Source organism: Cavia porcellus, unplaced genomic scaffold, assembly GCF_034190915.1.
Source record: "Cavia porcellus strain 051 isolate PalLab524CR breed Dunkin Hartley unplaced genomic scaffold, mCavPor4.1 scaffold_17, whole genome shotgun sequence".
Lineage (NCBI taxonomy): Eukaryota > Metazoa > Chordata > Mammalia > Rodentia > Caviidae > Cavia > Cavia porcellus.
Genome location: NW_026947500.1, coordinates 70,245,664 through 70,264,406, shown reverse-complemented (window position 1 = coordinate 70,264,406; position 18,743 = coordinate 70,245,664). Strand labels below are relative to the sequence as shown.

Here is an 18,743-nt window from a genome sequence, read left to right as displayed (position 1 = left end):
AAACAGCGAAAGGAGGCATGGCAGGCTATCCTAAGACTGTTCATGGAAAGCTTACTTGGCCTCAGGGAAGGTGTTAAATGCTGCATATTTAATTGCTATAACTGCCGGGTGTGGTGGCACAGGTCCGTAATGCAAGCATATGGGAGGCTGAGGCAGGAGGATCCAGAGTTTGAGACCAGCCTGGTTTTACAAAGTGAGCTGAAGACCAGCCTGAACCAAAGTGAGATCCTGTCTCAAACAAGCAAACAAAAAATCATGATAACTGCTTTTCTATATGAGAAAGTGACCCAGACAGAGTAAGGGATTTATCAAGAAGCACAAAGCAATTAGACCAAACACAGACTTGAATGCATGGAGTCTGTTTTTTGTGTTAATTTTGTTTTGTTTTTTTGAGACAAAATCTGGTTTGCAGCCCAGGTTGGCCTTGAATTCTCTGTGTAGTCCAGGTTGGCCTCAAATTCACACACATCCTCCTGACTCAGCCTCCTGAGTGCTGGGATGACAGGTATGAGCCACCAGGTCCAGCTGGACTCTGGTCATGATACAACCCACACACATCTTCAGTCCCAACTAGTGCCTGCTAGGATTCCAACTTTTTAAAAAAAACTTTTAATTTAATTTTTTTTTTTTATTGAGACAGGGTCTCACTCTGTACTTCAGGGTGGGCTTGAACTCACTATGGAGCCCAACCTGGCCTCAAATGCATGGTGACTCTCCTGCCTCAGCCTCCTAGAGTACAGGAATGACAGGCACAGGCCACCACAGCAGGCTTCCAGTTTATATTGTCCAGTACAAGTAGCAGGAATTTGTTTGTCAGTCTTCTGTTGCTGTCTTGAGATAGCTTCTCCCCACACAGTCAGGCTGGCTTTGAACTTCCCATTTTAAACCCTCCTGCCTCAGCTTTCTGGGTACTCCCAGGCCTGGCTGCAAGCGATGGGAGGGTGACGCACTAGGAGGAACTGAAATGTGCCAGTGGGGGAGAGGTGACACCATGTGCCGCACGGCAGGCTGTAACAAAACAGAGCAAAAACCTGAGTGCCCAGTGGTTACCTGCAGGCTGACACGGGGCTCTTTCTTTTTTTCTTTCTTTCTTTCTTTCTTTCTTTCTTTCTTTCTTTCTTTCTTTCTTTCTTTCTTTGTCTCTCTCTTTCTTTCTTTGTCTCTTTCTTTCTTTCTCTTTCTGCTTTTCCTTTTTCCCTTTCTGTCTTCCCCTTTCAGTGCTGGGGATCAAACTCAGGGTCTTTGCACTGAGCTACGTCTGCAGCCCTTTTTTTTTTGTCTTTTTCATTTTTATCGGTACCGGGGATGGAACTCACAACCGCCTGCTTGCAAGGCAGGCGCTTATGCCGCTGAGCTAAACCCCCAGCCCCTGCAGCCCATTTTTAATTTTTTTTTTTTTTGAGACGGAATCTAGGTCACTAAATTGCGCAAGCTCACCTCAGTCCCCCTGCCTCAGCTTCCCAGAGTGCTGAATTACAAGCTTATTCCTCCCTGGCCAGCTTCTCTTTTTTTTCTCACATCCCCAGCCTCTATTTTATTTTATTTTACTTTATTTTGTTACTCTGCAGTTCAGGCTGGCCTTGAACTCTGTAGCCCAAGCTGACTTCAGACTTGCAGCGACCCTCCTGCCTCAGCCTCCTGAGTGCTGGGGTTTCAGGTATGCCCTGCCATGCTAGACTTTGTTTTCTCCTCTATAATGTGTCCCTCTTAACCTACTCCCCATTGCCTTTCCTATGCCATGGCAAAGTAGTCATGTATTCCTTGGGGAATTAAAACTGTTTCAAAAGCAGAATTAGCTGTGCACAGTGGCAAAGGCCTGTAATTCCAACACTTGGGAGGCTGAGGCAGGAAGATCACCATGAGTTTGAGGGCAGTCTGGGCTACACTGCAGGACCCTGTCTCAAAAGACAAACATGCAAATAATAATAGAAAGTTCTGGAGGGCGGAGCTGCCATACACACAGGGTACAAAGTCAGAGAAAGCCAGACCGGATGAGAGTTCTGCAAGAGATCAAGTGACAAAGAGAAAGACAGACAGGAACCAGAATTAGAGAAGTGGCTGTCTGGGACAAGTGGTTCCGGCGGTGCCCTAGTATGGGGGTCAGCTGGGTCCAGCAGCTAGAGGGCCACGGGAGCCATGGCGGGCATGAGCATAAGGGAGGGCCGGGTGGCTGAGTTTTAAAGAGACCGTCTGGTCAGCTGGGGGCAGAAGGAGAAGGGACTTGGTGGGGGGCCCAGGAGGAGGCGGAATGTGGGCACTAAGAAGAACCGAGTCCAGGCGGCTGCCCCCAGGGACAGGGGTGTCTGCTCCAGGAAGGCCAGCAGGGTGGAACACAAAGGCCCTCTGTTCCCTGACCCCACAGTGAGGTTTGAGCTCATGAATTTTTCAGCCAAACAAGCCTGGGGTGTCAGATTCCAGGGCACTGGGTTGGGCTTTGGGTTCTATTTACTGTCAGAAAACAGCTCAGCTCCCCGGGAGGGGGATTCTCCCAGGTTTCTGGGAAGCCTGGCCTGAGGGAGCACCTGGACTGGCCTGTGCGCCCTGGTCACCTTTCTTTCCTTTTTTCCCTTTGAGACAGAGTTTCGGTGTATAACCTTGAACTGGGTGGCCTTGAATTCACAGAGATTCTCCTGACTCAGCCTCCCCAGGGCTGGAATGACAGGGCTGCTGCATGATGCCTGGCACTCTGGTCACCCTCTGAGCAAAGGACCCTCCTCCCACATCTTGGGGACAAGGCAGCGTAAAGTCTCCTGCGTGGCAGGATTCGAATCCCCAGTCTGCCCCGCTGGGTAACTGTGCAAATCTCCCACCGTTTCTGAGTGGAGCCTCAGTTTCCCAATCTGTCAAGTGAACATAATAGTCAATGCTGGTACTACAAGCATGGAATCCCATCTGCTCTGGAGGCTGAGGCAGGAGGACCCGAAGCTCAAAACCAGCCTGGGCAACTTAATGAGACATTGTGTAAAAATAAGAAATAAAGCCAGGAAAGCCAGGCATGGTGGCCCATGCCTGTCATCCCAGCATTTGGGAGGCTGAAGCGGGAGAACCATTTGCAAGTTCGAGACCAGCCTGGGCTACAAAGTGAGCCCAAGGACTGTTCATGTCTCAACTACATGATGAGAGCCTGTCTCAAAAAGACAGAAAAAAAAAAAAAAAGAACAAAAAGAAAAAGAAATAAAGCCAGGGATATACCTCAGTGACACAGTTCTGGGTGGCTAGCACAAGGTCCTGAGTTCGATTCCTAGTACCAAAAAAAAAAAAAAAAGGGCTGAGATTTTCAGCCTGTGTTTGAGAAAGTCAGCTGTTGGGTTGTGCCGCCCTGGCCTTGGGTCCTGAATGGATTCCAGTGACACTGTGGGTGAGGACATTGCCATGTGTTTACAAGCTGCCTTCTGTGGGATGGAAACCAGCATTCACTGTATTCACATCTTGTTAAGACTCCCAGAGGAGGGGCTGAGGATTTAGCTCAGCGGCATAAGCGCCTGCCTTGCAAGTAGGCAGTCATGAGTTCCATCCCTGGTACCAAAAAAAAAAAAAAAAAGACTCCCAGAGGAGGGCTTCCAGGACTGCTCCCCAAGAATTTATAATAGCAATACTAGAGAGGTGGGGGCATAGCTCAGTGGCACAGCACCACCCTGGCAAGTTCGAGGTCCTGAGTTCATTTCCTGGTAGCAATATAGTTCTTGGAAAAAAATACTAGTGCTGTGCATGGTGGCATACTCAGCAGTCAGGAGGCTGAGGCAGGAGGATTGATGTGAGGGGGAGGCTACCCTGGGCTACACAGCAAGGGCTTTTTAGGTACCAGGAATCGAACTCAGGACCTCATGCTTGCCAGGCAGGTGCTGTCGCTGAGCTATATCCCCGGCCCTACCTAGTGAGTTTAAGGCCAGTTTGAACAGAGATTTGAGAACCTGTTTTAAAAACAAAAAGTCAGAGATATAGGGTCTGTGATAGAAGGTTGATATACGGACCTCCAAATAATTTAAGGGCAATATTACACCCCCTAACCTGCTAGATGTCGGAAACACTGCGTTCTCATTCTCTAAAACTGAGGAATGAGTTCTAAGCACAACAGAGGTTAAGAGTAGGAAGAATTTGACAGAAAGAAAGCGTCTGTGGAAGAGGCACTGAAGGGGGCCCGGAAGGAAAGTGGGGTACCCACCACCAACCCCGCTTCTCCAGGACAGCTTTTTTTTTTTGGTGTTTTTGAGACAGGATCTCGCTATGCAGTTCAGGCTGGCCTTGAGCTCATTTGTACCCCAGGCTGGTCTCGAACTCACAACAATCCTCCCACCTCAGCCTCCGAGTGCTGGGATTACAGGGGTGAGCTACCACGCCCGGCTCTCAAAGACATTTTTTTGAGCGGGGCCAGGAAGTGAGGGGGGCTCCAGGTGGGACAGAATTATAATCAATCCGTAAGATTACAAGCACAGTCACTGGGGTAACATTGATCAAACCGGGAGCAAGTCACACAGCAAACATGCAGGAGGCGGACCGGACTTTCCCGGAAGGGATGGGTAAGGAGGCTTTGGTCCCCACCCCAGGTGGTGACATGCATTTAGAATGTGCATCACTACTGTTCACCCCCAGGGAAAGCATGTGGGTGCGGTCAGTTCCCTGTTCTTGAAGCCTGGGCTGCAGTGAATGCCCCTCCAGCCACAGCTGTCTGTTACCCTGACCCTTCTGAAAGCCCAGCCCTGTCTGCCTACATTAGCTCCAAATAGCTTAGCTACCTATAAAATAGTTGTATTAGAGCCCCGCGTGGTGGCTCACGCCTTGTTATCCCAGCCCTGGGGAGGCTGAGTCAGGAGGATCATTGCAAGTTTGAGACCAGCCTGGGTTACAAAGTAAGCTCAAGGCCAGCCTGAGCTGCACAGCGAGACCCTGTCTCAAAAAAGACAAAAATAAAAATAGAAATAAAATAGCATATTTGGCGGTGAGGAGCCGAGGCCCAGCCACAAGCTCTACCACTGAGGTTTACCCACAGTCCAGGGTCTTTTTCTTGGGAATAATGGGGGGGCACCAGAAATCAAACTCAGGACCTTGTGCCTCCTAGCGGCATGAAGAGAGGAACTCTGGGCTCTGACAGGGGTTTCTCTCTCCCTCTCCAGTCCTAACCCCAGGCGCTGTAAAGGTCAGAGCTGGCCTGGGGAAAGAGATGAGAGGGGCCAGGGTGCACCAGTGTCAGTCCTGGAGGGACCGCATCAGGCCTGGGCTGAGGCTCACCCCCCCCCCATCAGTCTACAGTTAACAGCCTAGAAATCCAGCCAGGTGTGTGACCCCAGCACTCTGGAAGGCTGAGGCAGGAAGATCCCCAGTTGGAGCCCAACCTGTGCAATTCAGTGAAATTTAAAAAAAATTTTTTTAAAAGCTTGTTGGGGGGGCTGGTGATTTAGCTCAGCGGCATAAGCACCTGCCTTGCAAGCAGGCAGTTGTGAGTTTGATCCCTGGTACCGATAAAAATGAAAAAGACAAAAAAAAAAAAAAAACCAAAACAAAATAAAAGCTTGTTGGGGATATAGTTCCGTAAAAAGGCCCTGGGTTCAATTCCCCAGAACCCTTGTAAATAATAAATAAAATAAAATAAAACATAAAACAACAACAACAAAACCTAGCGGCCGTTTTGCGCCTGGGGCCTGCACAGAGCCCTCCCCTTCAATTCTCTCGGCTCTCAAAGATACAGAAGAAATTCCCAGCGAGGGGCCCTGTGACTCCCACCACGGCAGCTCCTGCTCCCCAGCAGAGTGACAGGAAATCACTGTTCCCGCAGCCTGCTGAATTTCTCAGGACTCCGCCCCCTCCCAGCCGGTCACTTCAGGTTGTTCTGTTTTGCTGATCTCAGTACCCTTGTACTTGACACTGAGCCACAACTGCAACCCTTTTTAAACCGTTTTGTTTTTTTAAACTAGGATCTTTCTAAATGGCGCATTGCCAGGGCTGGGGTTGAATTTGCAATCTTCCTGCCTCAGCCTCCAGAAGGCTAGGACGACAGGTGTTCAGCCTCGGGTGAAACTTTTTTTTTTTTTTTTTTTGTCTTTTTCCTTTTTATTGGTACCGGAGATCGAACTCACGACCGCACACTTGCAAGGCAGGTGCTTATGCCGCTGAGCTAAATCCCAGCCCCCCCTCTTTTTTTTGTTTTTTGGCTGTTTCATTGGGTGAAAAGTTTAAAGCAAAAATCCACCCTGAAGTCGCTGGCTGCCTCAGAACACAAATCAAACTTCTTTTTTTTTTTTTTTTTCCCCCAGGGAGAGTGCGAACGCAGTCCCCCACTACCACAAATTATGCGGTAGCGTTTCCCACATTTGGGGAAATCGCAGGTGTCAGCAACTCCAGAGTGCCACGCCTGGGAAAACCATCTTTGGGATCACGATATCGCCTCTCCCCTGCCCGGCGAGGTTTTTCGGGTTTTATTTATTTATTTATTTATTTTGTCTTTTTGAGACACTATGCAGTTCAGGCTCGCCTTGAACTCGCAGCGGTCCTCCTGCCTCAGCCTTCCAAGTGCTGGGATTACAGACCGGCGCCGGGGCCCTCAGGCAAATCAGACTTCCCATGATAACGGATTAGTTGCCAGGAGTTTGACTTTTGTCCCTTAGGGGGCCTCCGACCCTGTCACTACCGCGGACCTGTAACCCCAGCCCAGTGTTTCCGAATGAGTGCATGAAGGTGCTATTACCAGGTCTACAATTTGCTGCGGTAACGCACACCCTGTAATCCCAGCACCGAGGAGGCCGAGGCAGGAGCATCGCCGCGAGCTGCAGGCCAGACGGTCGGTCTCCAAGTTAGAGCCGGCCAGCGGACGCGGGGCCGGGTGGGCGGGGCCTCCGGAAGGCAGGTGGCGCGCGGCGCGTCCCAGGTGGCGCCCTCCGCGCCGGCCCCGCCCCCGCCGCGCACCTGGCGCCGCCCCTCCCGCGCTCACCTGGGCGCGCACCTGGGCGCGGGCGCTTCCGCAGGAAGGAGGAAGCCGCCCCTCCCGCCGCCGGTCCCGGTGCCACCATGTCGGCCTCGGCCGTGTTCATCCTCGACGTCAAGGGCAAGGTGAGGCCGGGGGCAGGGCCGGGGGTGAGGGAGGGCACCGGTGAGCCCCTCCGCGCAGCCCCGGAAACCCCGCAGAGTGGCGTGTGACGGCCCCGCCCCCTCCCCTCCCACCCCGCCCCTCCCCACCTTCCCAATCCCAGGCCAACCCCCCCCACCTCACACCGGTCTTGCGCCCCGGGGAAGGGGCTTCTCTGTCCCCCCAGCCTCAGTGTCTCAGCAGGTGGCCGCTGCTGGGTTCTGCAACTGAGGTGCTTTGCACGGTGGCACCCAGGCCTGCAGCCCCGGCGCGCCGGGAGGCCAAGGCAGGAGGATCGACGAGCTGAACCGCTGCCTGAGCAGCAGAGTGACCGTCTCAAAGTTAAAAAAAAAAAAAAATTAAGAATAGTCTGGGATGGACCTCAGTGTGAAGACACTGGATTGGAATCCTAGCAGGGAACCAAATAAATCCATTAATAATTAATCAGTATTTCCACCAACACAGGGGCAGGAGGCCTTAATTCCTCTGTGGACATGCATGGCCTCTTCGTTTATTGGCTTTCACAGCGGTGTTGGTGCAAACAGTAGCCCTGCTAACAATAATAAGGAGAACCTAGCGAGGAACCTCTAGTCCAGAGGCTCAGGCAGGAGGATTCCCGGAGCCCAAGAGTTCAAGGTCAGCCTGGGCTATATAGTGAGACCCTATCACAAAACAAAACCAACAACAAAGCCGCCAAGTAACTCCAACCTCATGTGTCTGAGACATATTAAAGCCGTGGACAAGAGCAGGAATTGTAGCCAGCTGTGGTGATGCACACCTGTAATTCCAGCCCTCAGGCGGCTGAGACAGGAGGATCCCATGAGCTCCAGGCCAGCTTAGGATACATAGTGAGATCCTGCCCACCTCTTCCCCACCTCTAATTTAGTTGAGACAGGTTCTTGGCTTGTGTGGGCTCAAATTTGTCATCTTCCTGCCTCAGCCTCCAGAGTTACTGGGGTTAAAGGCCTGTACCCCCTTGACACGCTGCATGCAAACTTTAGTAGAAACAGTGCTGGGCCTCAGTCAGCCCTGTGGCTCACTACCTGTCGCTATCACATGCCCATAAAAGGAGAGCCTTGGCCAGGTCTCACAGCTGGGAAATCCAATCCGAACTGGACCCCAGCAAGATGGGACCCCAAGATCCCCACGGTGACTGGATCCTTTGTCTACCCCCAGCCCCTGATCAGCCGGAACTACAAGGGTGATGTGGCCATGAGCGAGATCGACCACTTCATGCCGCTGCTCATGCAGCGCGAGGAGGAGGGGGCGCTGGCACCGCTGCTGAGCCACGGCCGCGTGCACTTCCTGTGGATCAAACACAGCAACCTCTACTGCATCTGCACAGGCTGCTCCCCGGGGCGCGGGGCGACGGCAGGGGAAACTGAGGCCCAGAGAGGATGGGCCGAGATCTGGAGTCGCACAGCACTGGGGGCTGCAGCGACTCAGACTGTGGTGCCTGGGTGAGGTTAGAGAGGCAGGTGTTGGCCGGACGTGGCTGCGCACGTCTGTCATCCCAGCACTTGGGAGGCTGAGGCAGGAGGATCCCTGCGAGCTCTAGGCCCTCCTGGGCTCCGTAGTGAGACATCCTCTCAAAATAAAGCTGGGGTGGTGGCACTTCGGGGTCTGTACTCCGCTGGAGTCCTCAGAATGGCACATTGTCCTTGACCTTGCCACGCAGTGGTGGCCACCACCCTGAAGAACGCCAATGCCTCGCTGGTCTACTCCTTCCTCTACAAGACGGTGGAGGTGGGTACTGGCCTCTCATTGGCCAGCTCGTCTGTCAGTCTTCCCGAAGCACCCACCTCTTTAGGAGCTGCTTCTCTCAGGATGCCGGCCCTGACTTTGCTTGCACTTGGCTGAGTATCATCAGCCTGTGCCCCTGCATGCAAGCCCCAGTTCCTGTGTTAGGAGATCCCAAGGAGGCTGAGGCAGGAGGATTGCTGCAAGTTCAAGGCCAACCTGGCTTACATAGTGAGACACTATCTCAAAGAAAAGAAAAAAAAGTGTCCCTTGGTATCCCTGATAGTCAAAGTCTAAAATAAAAACAACGCAGAATGTGCATTGATCCTGTTTGCATACTCTTGTAGATCTGAAATCCTCTCTGAATGAATTATAGTGCTCAGTACAGTGTAAAAGCCATGTCACTAGCCAACACGCAGTATTGTTTAAGGAATGGCGACGAGCCGGGTGAGGTGGCACATGCTTGTAATCCCAGCATTCAGGAGGCTGAGGCAGGAGGATCACACGTTTGAGGCCAGCCAGGGCAGCTTACGGGGGTGCTGTTTTGGGGTGGCCTGTGGCTGTAGCGATACCCATGTGGGTGCCCCGTTGCCCCATGCCAGGTCTTCTGCGAGTACTTCAAGGAGCTGGAGGAGGAAAGTATCAGGGACAACTTTGTCATCGTGTACGAGCTGTTAGACGAGCTCATGGACTTCGGCTTCCCGCAGACGACAGACAGCAAGATCCTGCAGGAGTGAGTGGGGCCCGTGGCGGGTACGGCACGGCGGGGCGGCGGGGGGCTCCCCGGCCCCAGCTGGCCCGGTGTCCTCCTGCAGGTACATCACCCAGCAGGGCAACAAGCTGGAGACGGGCAAGTCCAGGGTGCCCCCCACCGTCACCAACGCCGTGTCTTGGCGCTCGGAGGGCATCAAGTACAAGAAGAACGAGGTTTTCATCGATGTCATAGAGTCCGTCAACCTGCTGGTGAGCGACGCCCCAGGGCCTGGGGCCGGAGAGGGGGCCCCGCCGCGCCCCCTGACGGCCTGCCCGTCCCCCAGGTCAATGCCAATGGCAGCGTGCTGCTCAGCGAGATCGTGGGCAGCATCAAGCTCAAGGTGTTCCTGTCGGGGATGCCGGAACTGCGGCTGGGCCTCAACGACCGCGTGCTGTTTGAGCTCACTGGCCGTAAGACTTGGGGTCCCCCTGTCCCCCAGGTGCGCGGTCCCGGGCCGTCGCAGCCAGTTCTGAGTGTCTCAGCGCCCTCTGCTGGTGACGCGCGGGACTGCAGCTGCAGGTTCACCTGGCAAAGCGTTTCCGGCTTTGCTGTCTGATCTCAGGCCGTGGCCTTGACATTTCCCAGAAGGAGGAGATACAATCGTGTTTCCTTTGTTGTTTTCTTCTGCGGTTCTGGGGATCAAACCCACGGGCTGATGCGTGCTATGCAAGGGCTCTGCCACTGAGCTACACCCCAACCCCTTAAGGCGTGGTGGTGCACACCTAGGATCCCTCGCTCGGGAGGCTGAGGCAGGAGGATCGCTGCGAGTTCGAGGCCAGCTTGAACTGAATAGTGAGACCTTGTCTCAGAAACAAAACTGGAAACAGAAAATGCTACTGACAGGGTATTACAGAACCAAGGATCTACAAGACTAAACATCACTGGAAATGCCGAGTGTCCTGGTCAGTGAGGCTGGCATTCCCGGAGCCCCTGCTCTGTCCTCCTCCGCAGTAAACGCTTGGAGGCTTGGAAAACAGAGAAAGTCTGTAAGGGAAGGAGCTGACCAGGTAGGAGTGTAAGCTGAAAACACACAAGCCATCACAGAGCCGGGAATAACAGTGATCAACTGTTCAACTGTTTCCGGTGATCGCAAAGTGTGTATCTAGCCCTTGAGAAAAAGTGTCACCCCTATTGTGTGAGACATTACATACACAAAACTTCAAAGGTAACAGCACACAACTGGGTGTAGTGGCGCACCTCTGTAATCATAGCACTCGGGAGGCCGAGGCAGGAAGACTGTTAGGAGTTGGAAACCAGCCTGGGCCATGAAGGGAGCCCATGGGCAGCCTGACCTGCACAGTGGGACCCTGTCTCAAAAAGACAAAAAATAAATAAATCCAGGGGCTGGGGATTTAGCTCATGGCACAGCGCCTGCCTGATAAGCGTGAGATCCTGAGTTCGGTTTCTGATACTCCCCTCCCCTACCTGGTATGGTGTCATCCCAGCACTGGGGAGGCTGAAGCAGGAGGATCGTTGTGAGTTTAGCCAAGGTCAGTCTGAACTATGTAGTGAAACCCTGTTTCAAAAAACAAAACAAGGGGCTGGGGGTTTTAGCTCAGGGTCGTTAAGTGCCTGCTTGATAAACTCTAGGGTGTCAGTCCTATCCCCAGCACCAAAAAAAAAAAAAAAAAAAAGCCATTGATAAAAACTACTGAAAAAAATTCACAAAACAAAGAAAACAGAAAAGCAGTGGGGGAGGATGCTGCAGGTGCAGTTCAGTGCAAAGGTCTTGGCTTTAATCCCCAGGACAGAAAAAAAGGAAATGAAGCCGGATGTGGTGGCCCCCATCTGGTCTAGCTGGAGGCTGAGCAGGAGGATCGCAGGTTTCAGCCTAACCTGAGTGATTTGATAGCCAGCCCTGCCCCAGTCGATGTGGCTGCTTGGTCACCTCCCCCATCAAATCAGGGTGATGGTGGTTGCAGGCGGACAGGTGGGGACAGGGACCCCTTCCCGGCCCCCAGGGTGACCGGCGCCTGGGCTCTGAGTTTCAGGCAGCAAGAACAAGTCCGTAGAGCTGGAGGACGTGAAATTCCACCAATGCGTGCGGCTGTCGCGCTTTGACAACGACCGCACCATCTCCTTCATCCCGCCAGATGGCGACTTTGAGCTCATGTCCTACCGGCTCAGCACGCAGGTGCCGCAAGCTGGGCGGGTGCGGGGAGAGCAGAGGGTTGCCAGGACCCCGGAGCACTGTCCCTGTCATATGTACGCAGGTCAAGCCACTCATCTGGATCGAGTCTGTCATCGAGAAGTTCTCCCACAGCCGAGTGGAGATCATGGTCAAGGTGCGACATCACACGGGGCTGACCACCACACATGATGACCTCAGGACCTTTGCACCTGCCATTCCAGTTGCCCTGAATACTCTGCTCTTCTCTTTTTTGAGAAAGGGGTTTCGCTATGTAGCCCAGGATGAACTGGAACTCAAGGCGATCCTCCTGCCTCAGCCTTCCGACTCTGAGGTTACAGGCATGCATTCCCTTGGCAGTTCCTGAGGGAATTCCTCACACCCACGCTCTCTCCCTGACAGGCTAAGGGGCAATTTAAGAAGCAGTCTGTGGCCAACGGCGTGGAGATTTCCATTCCTGTCCCCAGTGATGCTGACTCCCCACGCTTTAAGACCAGTGTGGGCAGCGCCAAGTATGTGCCCGAGAAGAACGTGGTTATCTGGAGTATTAAATCCTTCCCGGTGAGTGCCGGGCACAGCGGGGACCTGCAGGGAAGGCACAGCTGGCGCTGGGCCCTGTGCAGTTGACCCGGGCTGGAGGGGACAGGTCACTTCCGGAAACTGATACAAGGTTCAAATTTTTACCCTCCCTTTCTTGTGTCCTTTCTCCCTTCTCCTCCTCCCTCTCTCTCTCTTTAGTGTTTTGGGACAGGGTCTCACTGTGTCAGAGTGCTCAGGCTGGTCTTGAACTCAGTATATGGGCCAGGCTGGCATCCAACTCACGGTGAACCTCCTGCCTCAGCCTCCTGGGGCTAGCATTTTATGTGTGTGCCTCTAACACGAGGCTATGCTTGCTTTTCTGAGGTTTGTGGGAAACCCATCTGACTTCACACTCAGTTTATTGGTCTGTGAAATGGACTGGAGGATCTCTTCACATCCTTGGGCCTCTGGTTTTTTGTTTCATTTGTGCCCAGGCTGGTCTGGAAATTATCTTGCCTCAGCCTCCCAGGGTTCTGAGATTAAAGCTGTACACCATCATGCCTGGTTTTCTGGGGAGTTTTTGTTTTTTGGGAGTACAGTCTTGCTGAATATGAAAGCTGCCTACCCCTGTGATGAAATTTTTTTTTTTTTTTTTTTTTGGCACTGGGGATCGAACTCACAACCTTGTGCTTGCCAGGCAAGCATTTGTGCTGCTGAGCCAAACCCCAGGCTCACGCGTGAACTTTTGATCTTCCTGCCTCAGTCTCCCAGAGTGCTGGGATTACAGGTTTGTGGCACCACACCTGGATTTTTTGTTTTGCTTTGTTTTGTTGGATTTTGGGTCTTGCTAAGTTCCCCAGGCTGGCCTCAAACCTTCCCCAGACCTGCCTTCCCCTCCCCCTACCACCCTAGTTACATTATGGGGCACTGATACCTGCCACCGAAGAGTGCAATGTCTCTGTCCTGTCACTGGCTGAGCCGGGTGGGGACTGAGGCCCGGAGATGGTGACTCCCAGCCTCCCCCCCATTTCCAACTGTGTGTCCTCACCTGCAGCCTTGACCCTTCCCGTCTGTGCAATAGGTCTGGGATACCTGGGTGGATTGGGACCCGGCAGCCTGATGGCCCCATCCATCCTCAGGGTGGCAAAGAGTACCTGATGCGGGCCCACTTTGGCCTCCCCAGTGTGGAGAAGGAGGAGGTGGAGGGCCGGCCCCCCATCGGGGTCAGGTTTGAGATCCCCTACTTCACGGTCTCCGGCATCCAGGTGAGGCCCACGGAGGCGGGCTGGTGGTGCTCCGTGCCTTGGCTCCAGCCCCTCACCTCCCAGGCCCGGGTCACCTCTCTCTGTCCTTGCAGGTGCGCTACATGAAGATCATAGAGAAGAGTGGTTACCAGGCCCTGCCCTGGGTCCGCTACATCACCCAGAGTGGAGGTCAGACCTGACTGGGGACGCGATGCAGGGCGGGAGGCAGAGCCGGGGAGCTCACTGTGAGCTCCGGGCAGGACGCTTCTGAAACTCCTTGTCACATGTCCTGAGCCCCAGTTTGCACATCTTTAAAATGGGTCCATGATGCACTCCAGGGCGGCCCGGAGGCCTGGATAAAAAAAAAGGCTGGATTCGGCCAGGCACGGCGGTACCGAGCCCGGCAGTACCAGCAGCCGGGAGGCCGAGGCAAGACTGCCTTGAGTTCAAGGCCTCCCCTCGCAGGTTACACACTGAGTGCAAGGCCGATGTGAAGTCTTACTTTAATGAGACTCTATCTCAGAACAAAACAAAACAAACCCCAGCCCACCTCCCAGAGTCTGGATTCGCGGCATCCTCACCTGGTGCCTGGAAACCAGCTTGCTGCCAGGTTATGGCACCCGTGTCTCACCTCAAAGTGAGGACTGCTTGTTTGTTTTGGTGTTTGGGGTTGAACCCAGGGTCTTGCGCTAAGCTACACCCTCAGCCCTTTGTATTATTTTTTAAATTTATTTTTAGGATAGACACCGCGATGTAGTTCAGGATGGCCTCCAACTGGGCAGAGATCCTCCTGCCTCAGCCTGCTGAGTGCCAGGATCACTGGCATGTGCCACAATGCTCAGTTGCACTTTGTCAAATACTGCAAGGGGTGCTTATGATGGCTTGGGCAGGAGATGATTTGGTGTTTGGGGAACCCCTTTTTCTTCCCCCTTAAATCCCCCCGCCCCCCGGGTACCGGGGATTGAACTCACGACCTGCTGAGCTACATCCCCGGCCATCCTCCCCGCAGTTCTAACGTGGTTCCTGCTCCTTGATTTTTTCCCTCCAGATTACCAACTTCGGACCAGCTAGAAGGCACAAGGAGTCGGCCGGGAACATACATGGGCTCCTCTCTCCCTGGGCCACAGGACGTGCGTGCGTGCATGCGTGGTGCCCTATTTGGGCAGCTGCCCCCAGCGGCTCCCTCCTCACCGCTGGCCCTCCTCCTGTGTGTGCTCTCCCCGTGGGCCGGGCACATGGCCGTTGGCTCCCTCGCTCTTGGGGCTCCAGCCCCACTTTACATGAAGAAACCCCAGAGTGCCTTCCCGCAGTGGCTGCCTTGGGGCCTGGCCCTCCGCTGTTAGGGCCGCCGAGCCAGCCTGTTTTCGGGCGTCAGTAAAACGATGAATCTGGAGACTCTGAATGTGTCCTGGGCTGGGGCTGGGGCCGCCAGGGACATCCCTCCGGAGCTCCTCTGCGGGCCCTGGGCTAAGGGCCGGTGTCTACCTGCTGGAATCTCCAGCCGCCGCTTCCCCGCCACACTGTTCCCCCATGGCCGCTAGGGGGCGCCCTAACTAGTAATATAGTACAGTAGACCAAGTCCTCTGTTTAAAATCCTCCCGTGGTGGTTCCCATCCGATGAAAAGTGAAACTCGTCGCAGCCCACTGGCCCAGGATCGGCACAACCCCACTGTACTCCCATACCTTTTGCCCTCTCCTTCCACACCCCCTCTATCGTGCCAGGCTTATTGCTACCACAGGGCCTTTACAGGTGCAGCAGCCTGGCCTTTCCTTCCCAGATAAGCACAGGCTCCCTGCCTCACCTTCAGATCTCAGAAGTCACCCCTCAGGGCGGCCTTCCTGTAATCTCGGGTATCGATGGCACCTGTACTATCAGCCATTTATCACTTGGCAGAAGTTTAGGTTTTTGCCCCCATGGCCCGGCTCTGCAGTCGGACGCCCCCCGGCGGCGCTGCATGAAATTGTGCAGCAGCATCCCGCGTCCACGCGGCGGCTCTACGTTCGACTTTCCTCCCAGCCAGGGCGGGTTCCGCGCGAGCCCGAGCTCCATCCCTTTCTCAGGCGCCCCACTTCCCCATTTCCGTGGCGCTTCACGCCGCCTAACTGACCTCGTCGCGTGGATGTGGGCTCCGGGCGCGAGGGGAGATGAATGGCATAACGCGCCCAGCGCATCCTACGGGCTAATAAAAGCTCGTAGGTTGAGTGAATAACAGATCCCCGGAGTGGGAATCCCCGGCCCTGACTCCCTTCCCCCAGGAGACGCCGAACTCCCGGCGTAGCCCGCGCTACCCCGTCCCCTGACCTTTCTCCCGTGGGTCAGTTAGACTCTCCCTTTCCCGCCCGGCAGACTGGTTTAAAAACCGAAAACCCCGCCATTGCCGGCGGTCCACCGGTCGTCGCGTTCTGTCCAATCAGAAGCGGCACCGCCCACGCCGGAGCGTAAAACTTCCTCAGCAACGCTCACCCATTGGCTGCTGCCGACTGTATGGGCGGAGCAATGTAGTGTCACCGGTTGCGAAACGCGACTGGGCTACAAAGTCTCGAGTTTGTAAGAAAACAAGGCGGGGGCGTGGCCGCGGGCGCGCTGGCTCCGCCCCCCGACGCTACTCCCAGGCGGCGGCGGCGGCGCAGGCTCAGAGCAGACCCCGCCCGCGGAGGAGGAGGAGGGAGGGTGAGTCGGGGGAGAGCCGGCCCCCAAGGGGCGGGTATCGGGCCGGGCCGGGCCGGCGACGAGGGTTGGGCGGGCTTCCCTGCCCCTGTCCCTGCTGGCCTGGCTGACAGGAGGAGGAGCCGGGCTGCGAGGGCGGGGGTCGCCGGGCAGTGGGGTCGCGGTGGAGCGCGGGCCGGGCCGGGTAGGGCGCCTCGGGCTGGGCCCTGTACGCTCCCCGCGCGCGCTGACCGCCCGGGGCGGGCCGGGGGCTCCGCAGGCCACCGCGTCACCATGCTGCTGGAGGAGGTCCGCGCCGGCGACCGGCTGAGTGGGGCCGCGGCCCGGGGCGACGTGCAGGAGGTGCGCCGCCTGCTGCACCGCGAGCTCGTGCACCCGGACGCCCTGAACCGCTTCGGCAAGACGGCGCTGCAGGTGAGCGCGCGCGCCCGGGACCTGCCCGGTCCGGGACCTGCCCGGCCCGGTCCCTACTCCCCGGGCGCCCGGCCTCCTCCCCGGGGCTCCTGTGGTCCCCCGAGGCGCCCTTTCTTAAAGCGGGTGGGGGGGTGCGGGGGAGGGGAACGCTGCTTCCCGTCCTCCGCAGACCCTTGTTTCCCGTGTTGTGGGGGGCCGTGTTCCCCGCAAACGTTCGGTGCCCCCCCCCATGCTTGGGAAGATTTTATGGCGGCGGGGAGAGAGGGCTCGCTTTTCTCGGTCCCGCTTCTACAAGGGACAGCTCCCGGAGGAGGAATTGTTAACTCTCTAAGGGGGATTCATGTCTATTTCGGGGGAGACCCCAATTTCTGGGATAACGAGTTACTTGGGAGAGGCCTTCATTACTGGGGGTTGTGCGGGTTCTCGGCATCTTCTGGAAGACACCAGTGGAGAAAAGGATCTGATGAGAGGCTCCTGTGCCCTTGAGGGGTGTGCTTTACAGAGGAGGGGTGCTCAGGTATCCTGAGGAGAGCCCCATTATATATAGGAAGCAGCTTTTCCTTAGAGAAAGGAGTTGCAAATTCCCCGAGCGTCTTCTGTTCCCAGAGAGGACCCCAGGTGCTTTGGGGGCAGCGCTCAGTCTGAGGAGGTTCATTTCCTGGAACGGTGTTCAGATTTCCTGGTGATTCCCTGTATCTGGGGCCAAGGGAGGGTTTCAGTTCCTTTAAAGTTTTTCATAGGAGTTACTATTCTCCAGTAGGGTCTTGTATATTTAAGGGAGTGACCAGCTTCTTGGAGGTTTCTAGAACCTCTCAGATGCGAAGCGGCTCTCCAGGACTCTGGTTCACTGGGTGTCCCCACAGGTGACCATTTCCAGTAAACCCCTCTTTTTGGAGAGCCTTGTTTCTCCAATGAACACTTGGCTCAGCCTCCCTCCTCGGGGCTCTCCGATCCTGTCTACCTATGTAGGTGATGATGTTCGGGAGCCTCGCCGTCGCCCAGGAGCTCCTGAAACAAGGTGCCAGCCCCAATGTCCAGGACGCCTCTGGCACCAGTCCTCTCCACGATGCAGCCCGCACTGGATTTCTGGACACTGTGAAGATCCTCGTGGAGCACAGTGCTGATGTCAACGCTCCCGATGGTACCGGGGCACTGCCCATCCACCTGGCAGTGCGCGAGGGCCATGCAGCGGTGGTCAGCTTCCTGGCTCCGGAGTCTGACCTCCATCACAGGGACGCTGCGGGGCTCACACCCCTGGAGCTGGCACGGCAGAGGGGGGCTCAGGACCTCATGGACATCCTGCAGGGGCACAAGGTGATCCCACTGTGACCCAGGGCAACTCCTCCAGCCAGAGAGCCCTGCGGGTTTGTCTGGCAGAAAAGAGGGGAGAAAACACTTTCCTTGCTGAAGAAGGGGAGGAAGACCAGTTTGTGGCTTATTGGTGTTGATTTTTGGGGTGTGTGTGATTGGGGGATGTTTCTCGTGTGTTTTCTCACCCTTTTGGTGTGTTGGACAGAGAAGGACTCCTATAGGAGACAGCCACCTAAACGGTTCAGTTTCTTCTGCATCCCAGGCCCCGGGCTGCAGATGTGGCCAAGGGCAGAGTGTAGAGCCCCAGCCCTGGAGTGAGGTCATCACCACCAGGGCTCCCGGAACCTCGTGCCCTTGGCCAGCTGTGCTCCAGAGTCCCGACGTGTGCGCCCTGCTTTGGGCATGGGGGGAGGGGGAAGCATTTCAGATTAATTGAAGGGTAACATGAGTTCATTCATATTTTTTGGAAGCTTGTTTTCCAATCCCTTGTACAGCGTTGAAAAAAGAGATTCTATTTATTAAGCTTTATGGAAAAAATTGTTGTGTGTGTGATAATTTAACGTTTTTACCCATTAAATTAAGACGTGTATGTTCACTGCGCCAGTGACTTCTGACTTGTGAGTCTGGGATGGGGCACTGGGCGACCTGGATGGAGATGAACCCGGAGATCGCGGGTCGTGGATGCTGTGGGGGAGGGGACAGACTTCTGGTTCCCAGGGCACACGGCCAGTGAGCTGGGTGGGGCAGCGGTTGGCTCTGTCGGAACGGAAAGGAGGCAGGAAACCGCGAGTGGAGAAAGGGCCCCCAGATGTCAGCTGGGTGCCCGGAGCCCCGAGGGTGGGGACGTGGGCGGTGGCTGTGGCCTTCCCCGCATGGGCGTAGCCTATGGGCGGGGATTGGGGGTCACA

At 55.3% G+C, this 18,743-nt stretch overlaps 2 protein-coding genes and 1 non-coding gene across 3 annotated transcripts; 2 read left to right on the top strand and 1 right to left on the bottom strand.

Annotated features, from left to right (window-relative positions):
- Nucleotides 1–6,244: 6,244 nt before the first annotated feature.
- Nucleotides 6,245–6,401, bottom strand: LOC111756099 (U1 spliceosomal RNA). The gene has a single exon (XR_002790591.1). It is a non-coding gene; the product is annotated as a U1 spliceosomal RNA (small nuclear RNA).
- Nucleotides 6,402–6,886: 485 nt separating this feature from the next.
- Nucleotides 6,887–14,835, top strand: Ap1m2 (adaptor related protein complex 1 subunit mu 2). The gene is made up of 12 exons (XM_063228659.1): nt 6,887–7,041; nt 8,234–8,390; nt 8,736–8,803; nt 9,400–9,530; nt 9,613–9,760; nt 9,835–9,961; nt 11,543–11,685; nt 11,765–11,836; nt 12,082–12,240; nt 13,338–13,463; nt 13,556–13,631; nt 14,491–14,835. The coding sequence occupies exons 1-12, from the start codon at nt 7,000–7,002 to the stop codon at nt 14,511–14,513; spliced, it is 1,272 nt and encodes a 423-aa protein (XP_063084729.1). The 5' UTR covers nt 6,887–6,999; the 3' UTR covers nt 14,514–14,835.
- Nucleotides 14,836–16,044: 1,209 nt separating this feature from the next.
- On the top strand, nt 16,045–18,430 carry Cdkn2d (cyclin dependent kinase inhibitor 2D). Its single transcript, XM_003461228.5, has 3 exons — nt 16,045–16,113; nt 16,370–16,524; nt 17,494–18,430. Exons 2-3 carry the CDS (start codon nt 16,384–16,386, stop codon nt 17,851–17,853), a joined length of 501 nt encoding a protein of 166 aa, XP_003461276.1. The 5' UTR covers nt 16,045–16,113; nt 16,370–16,383; the 3' UTR covers nt 17,854–18,430.
- The last annotated feature ends 313 nt before the right edge of the window (nt 18,431–18,743 follow it).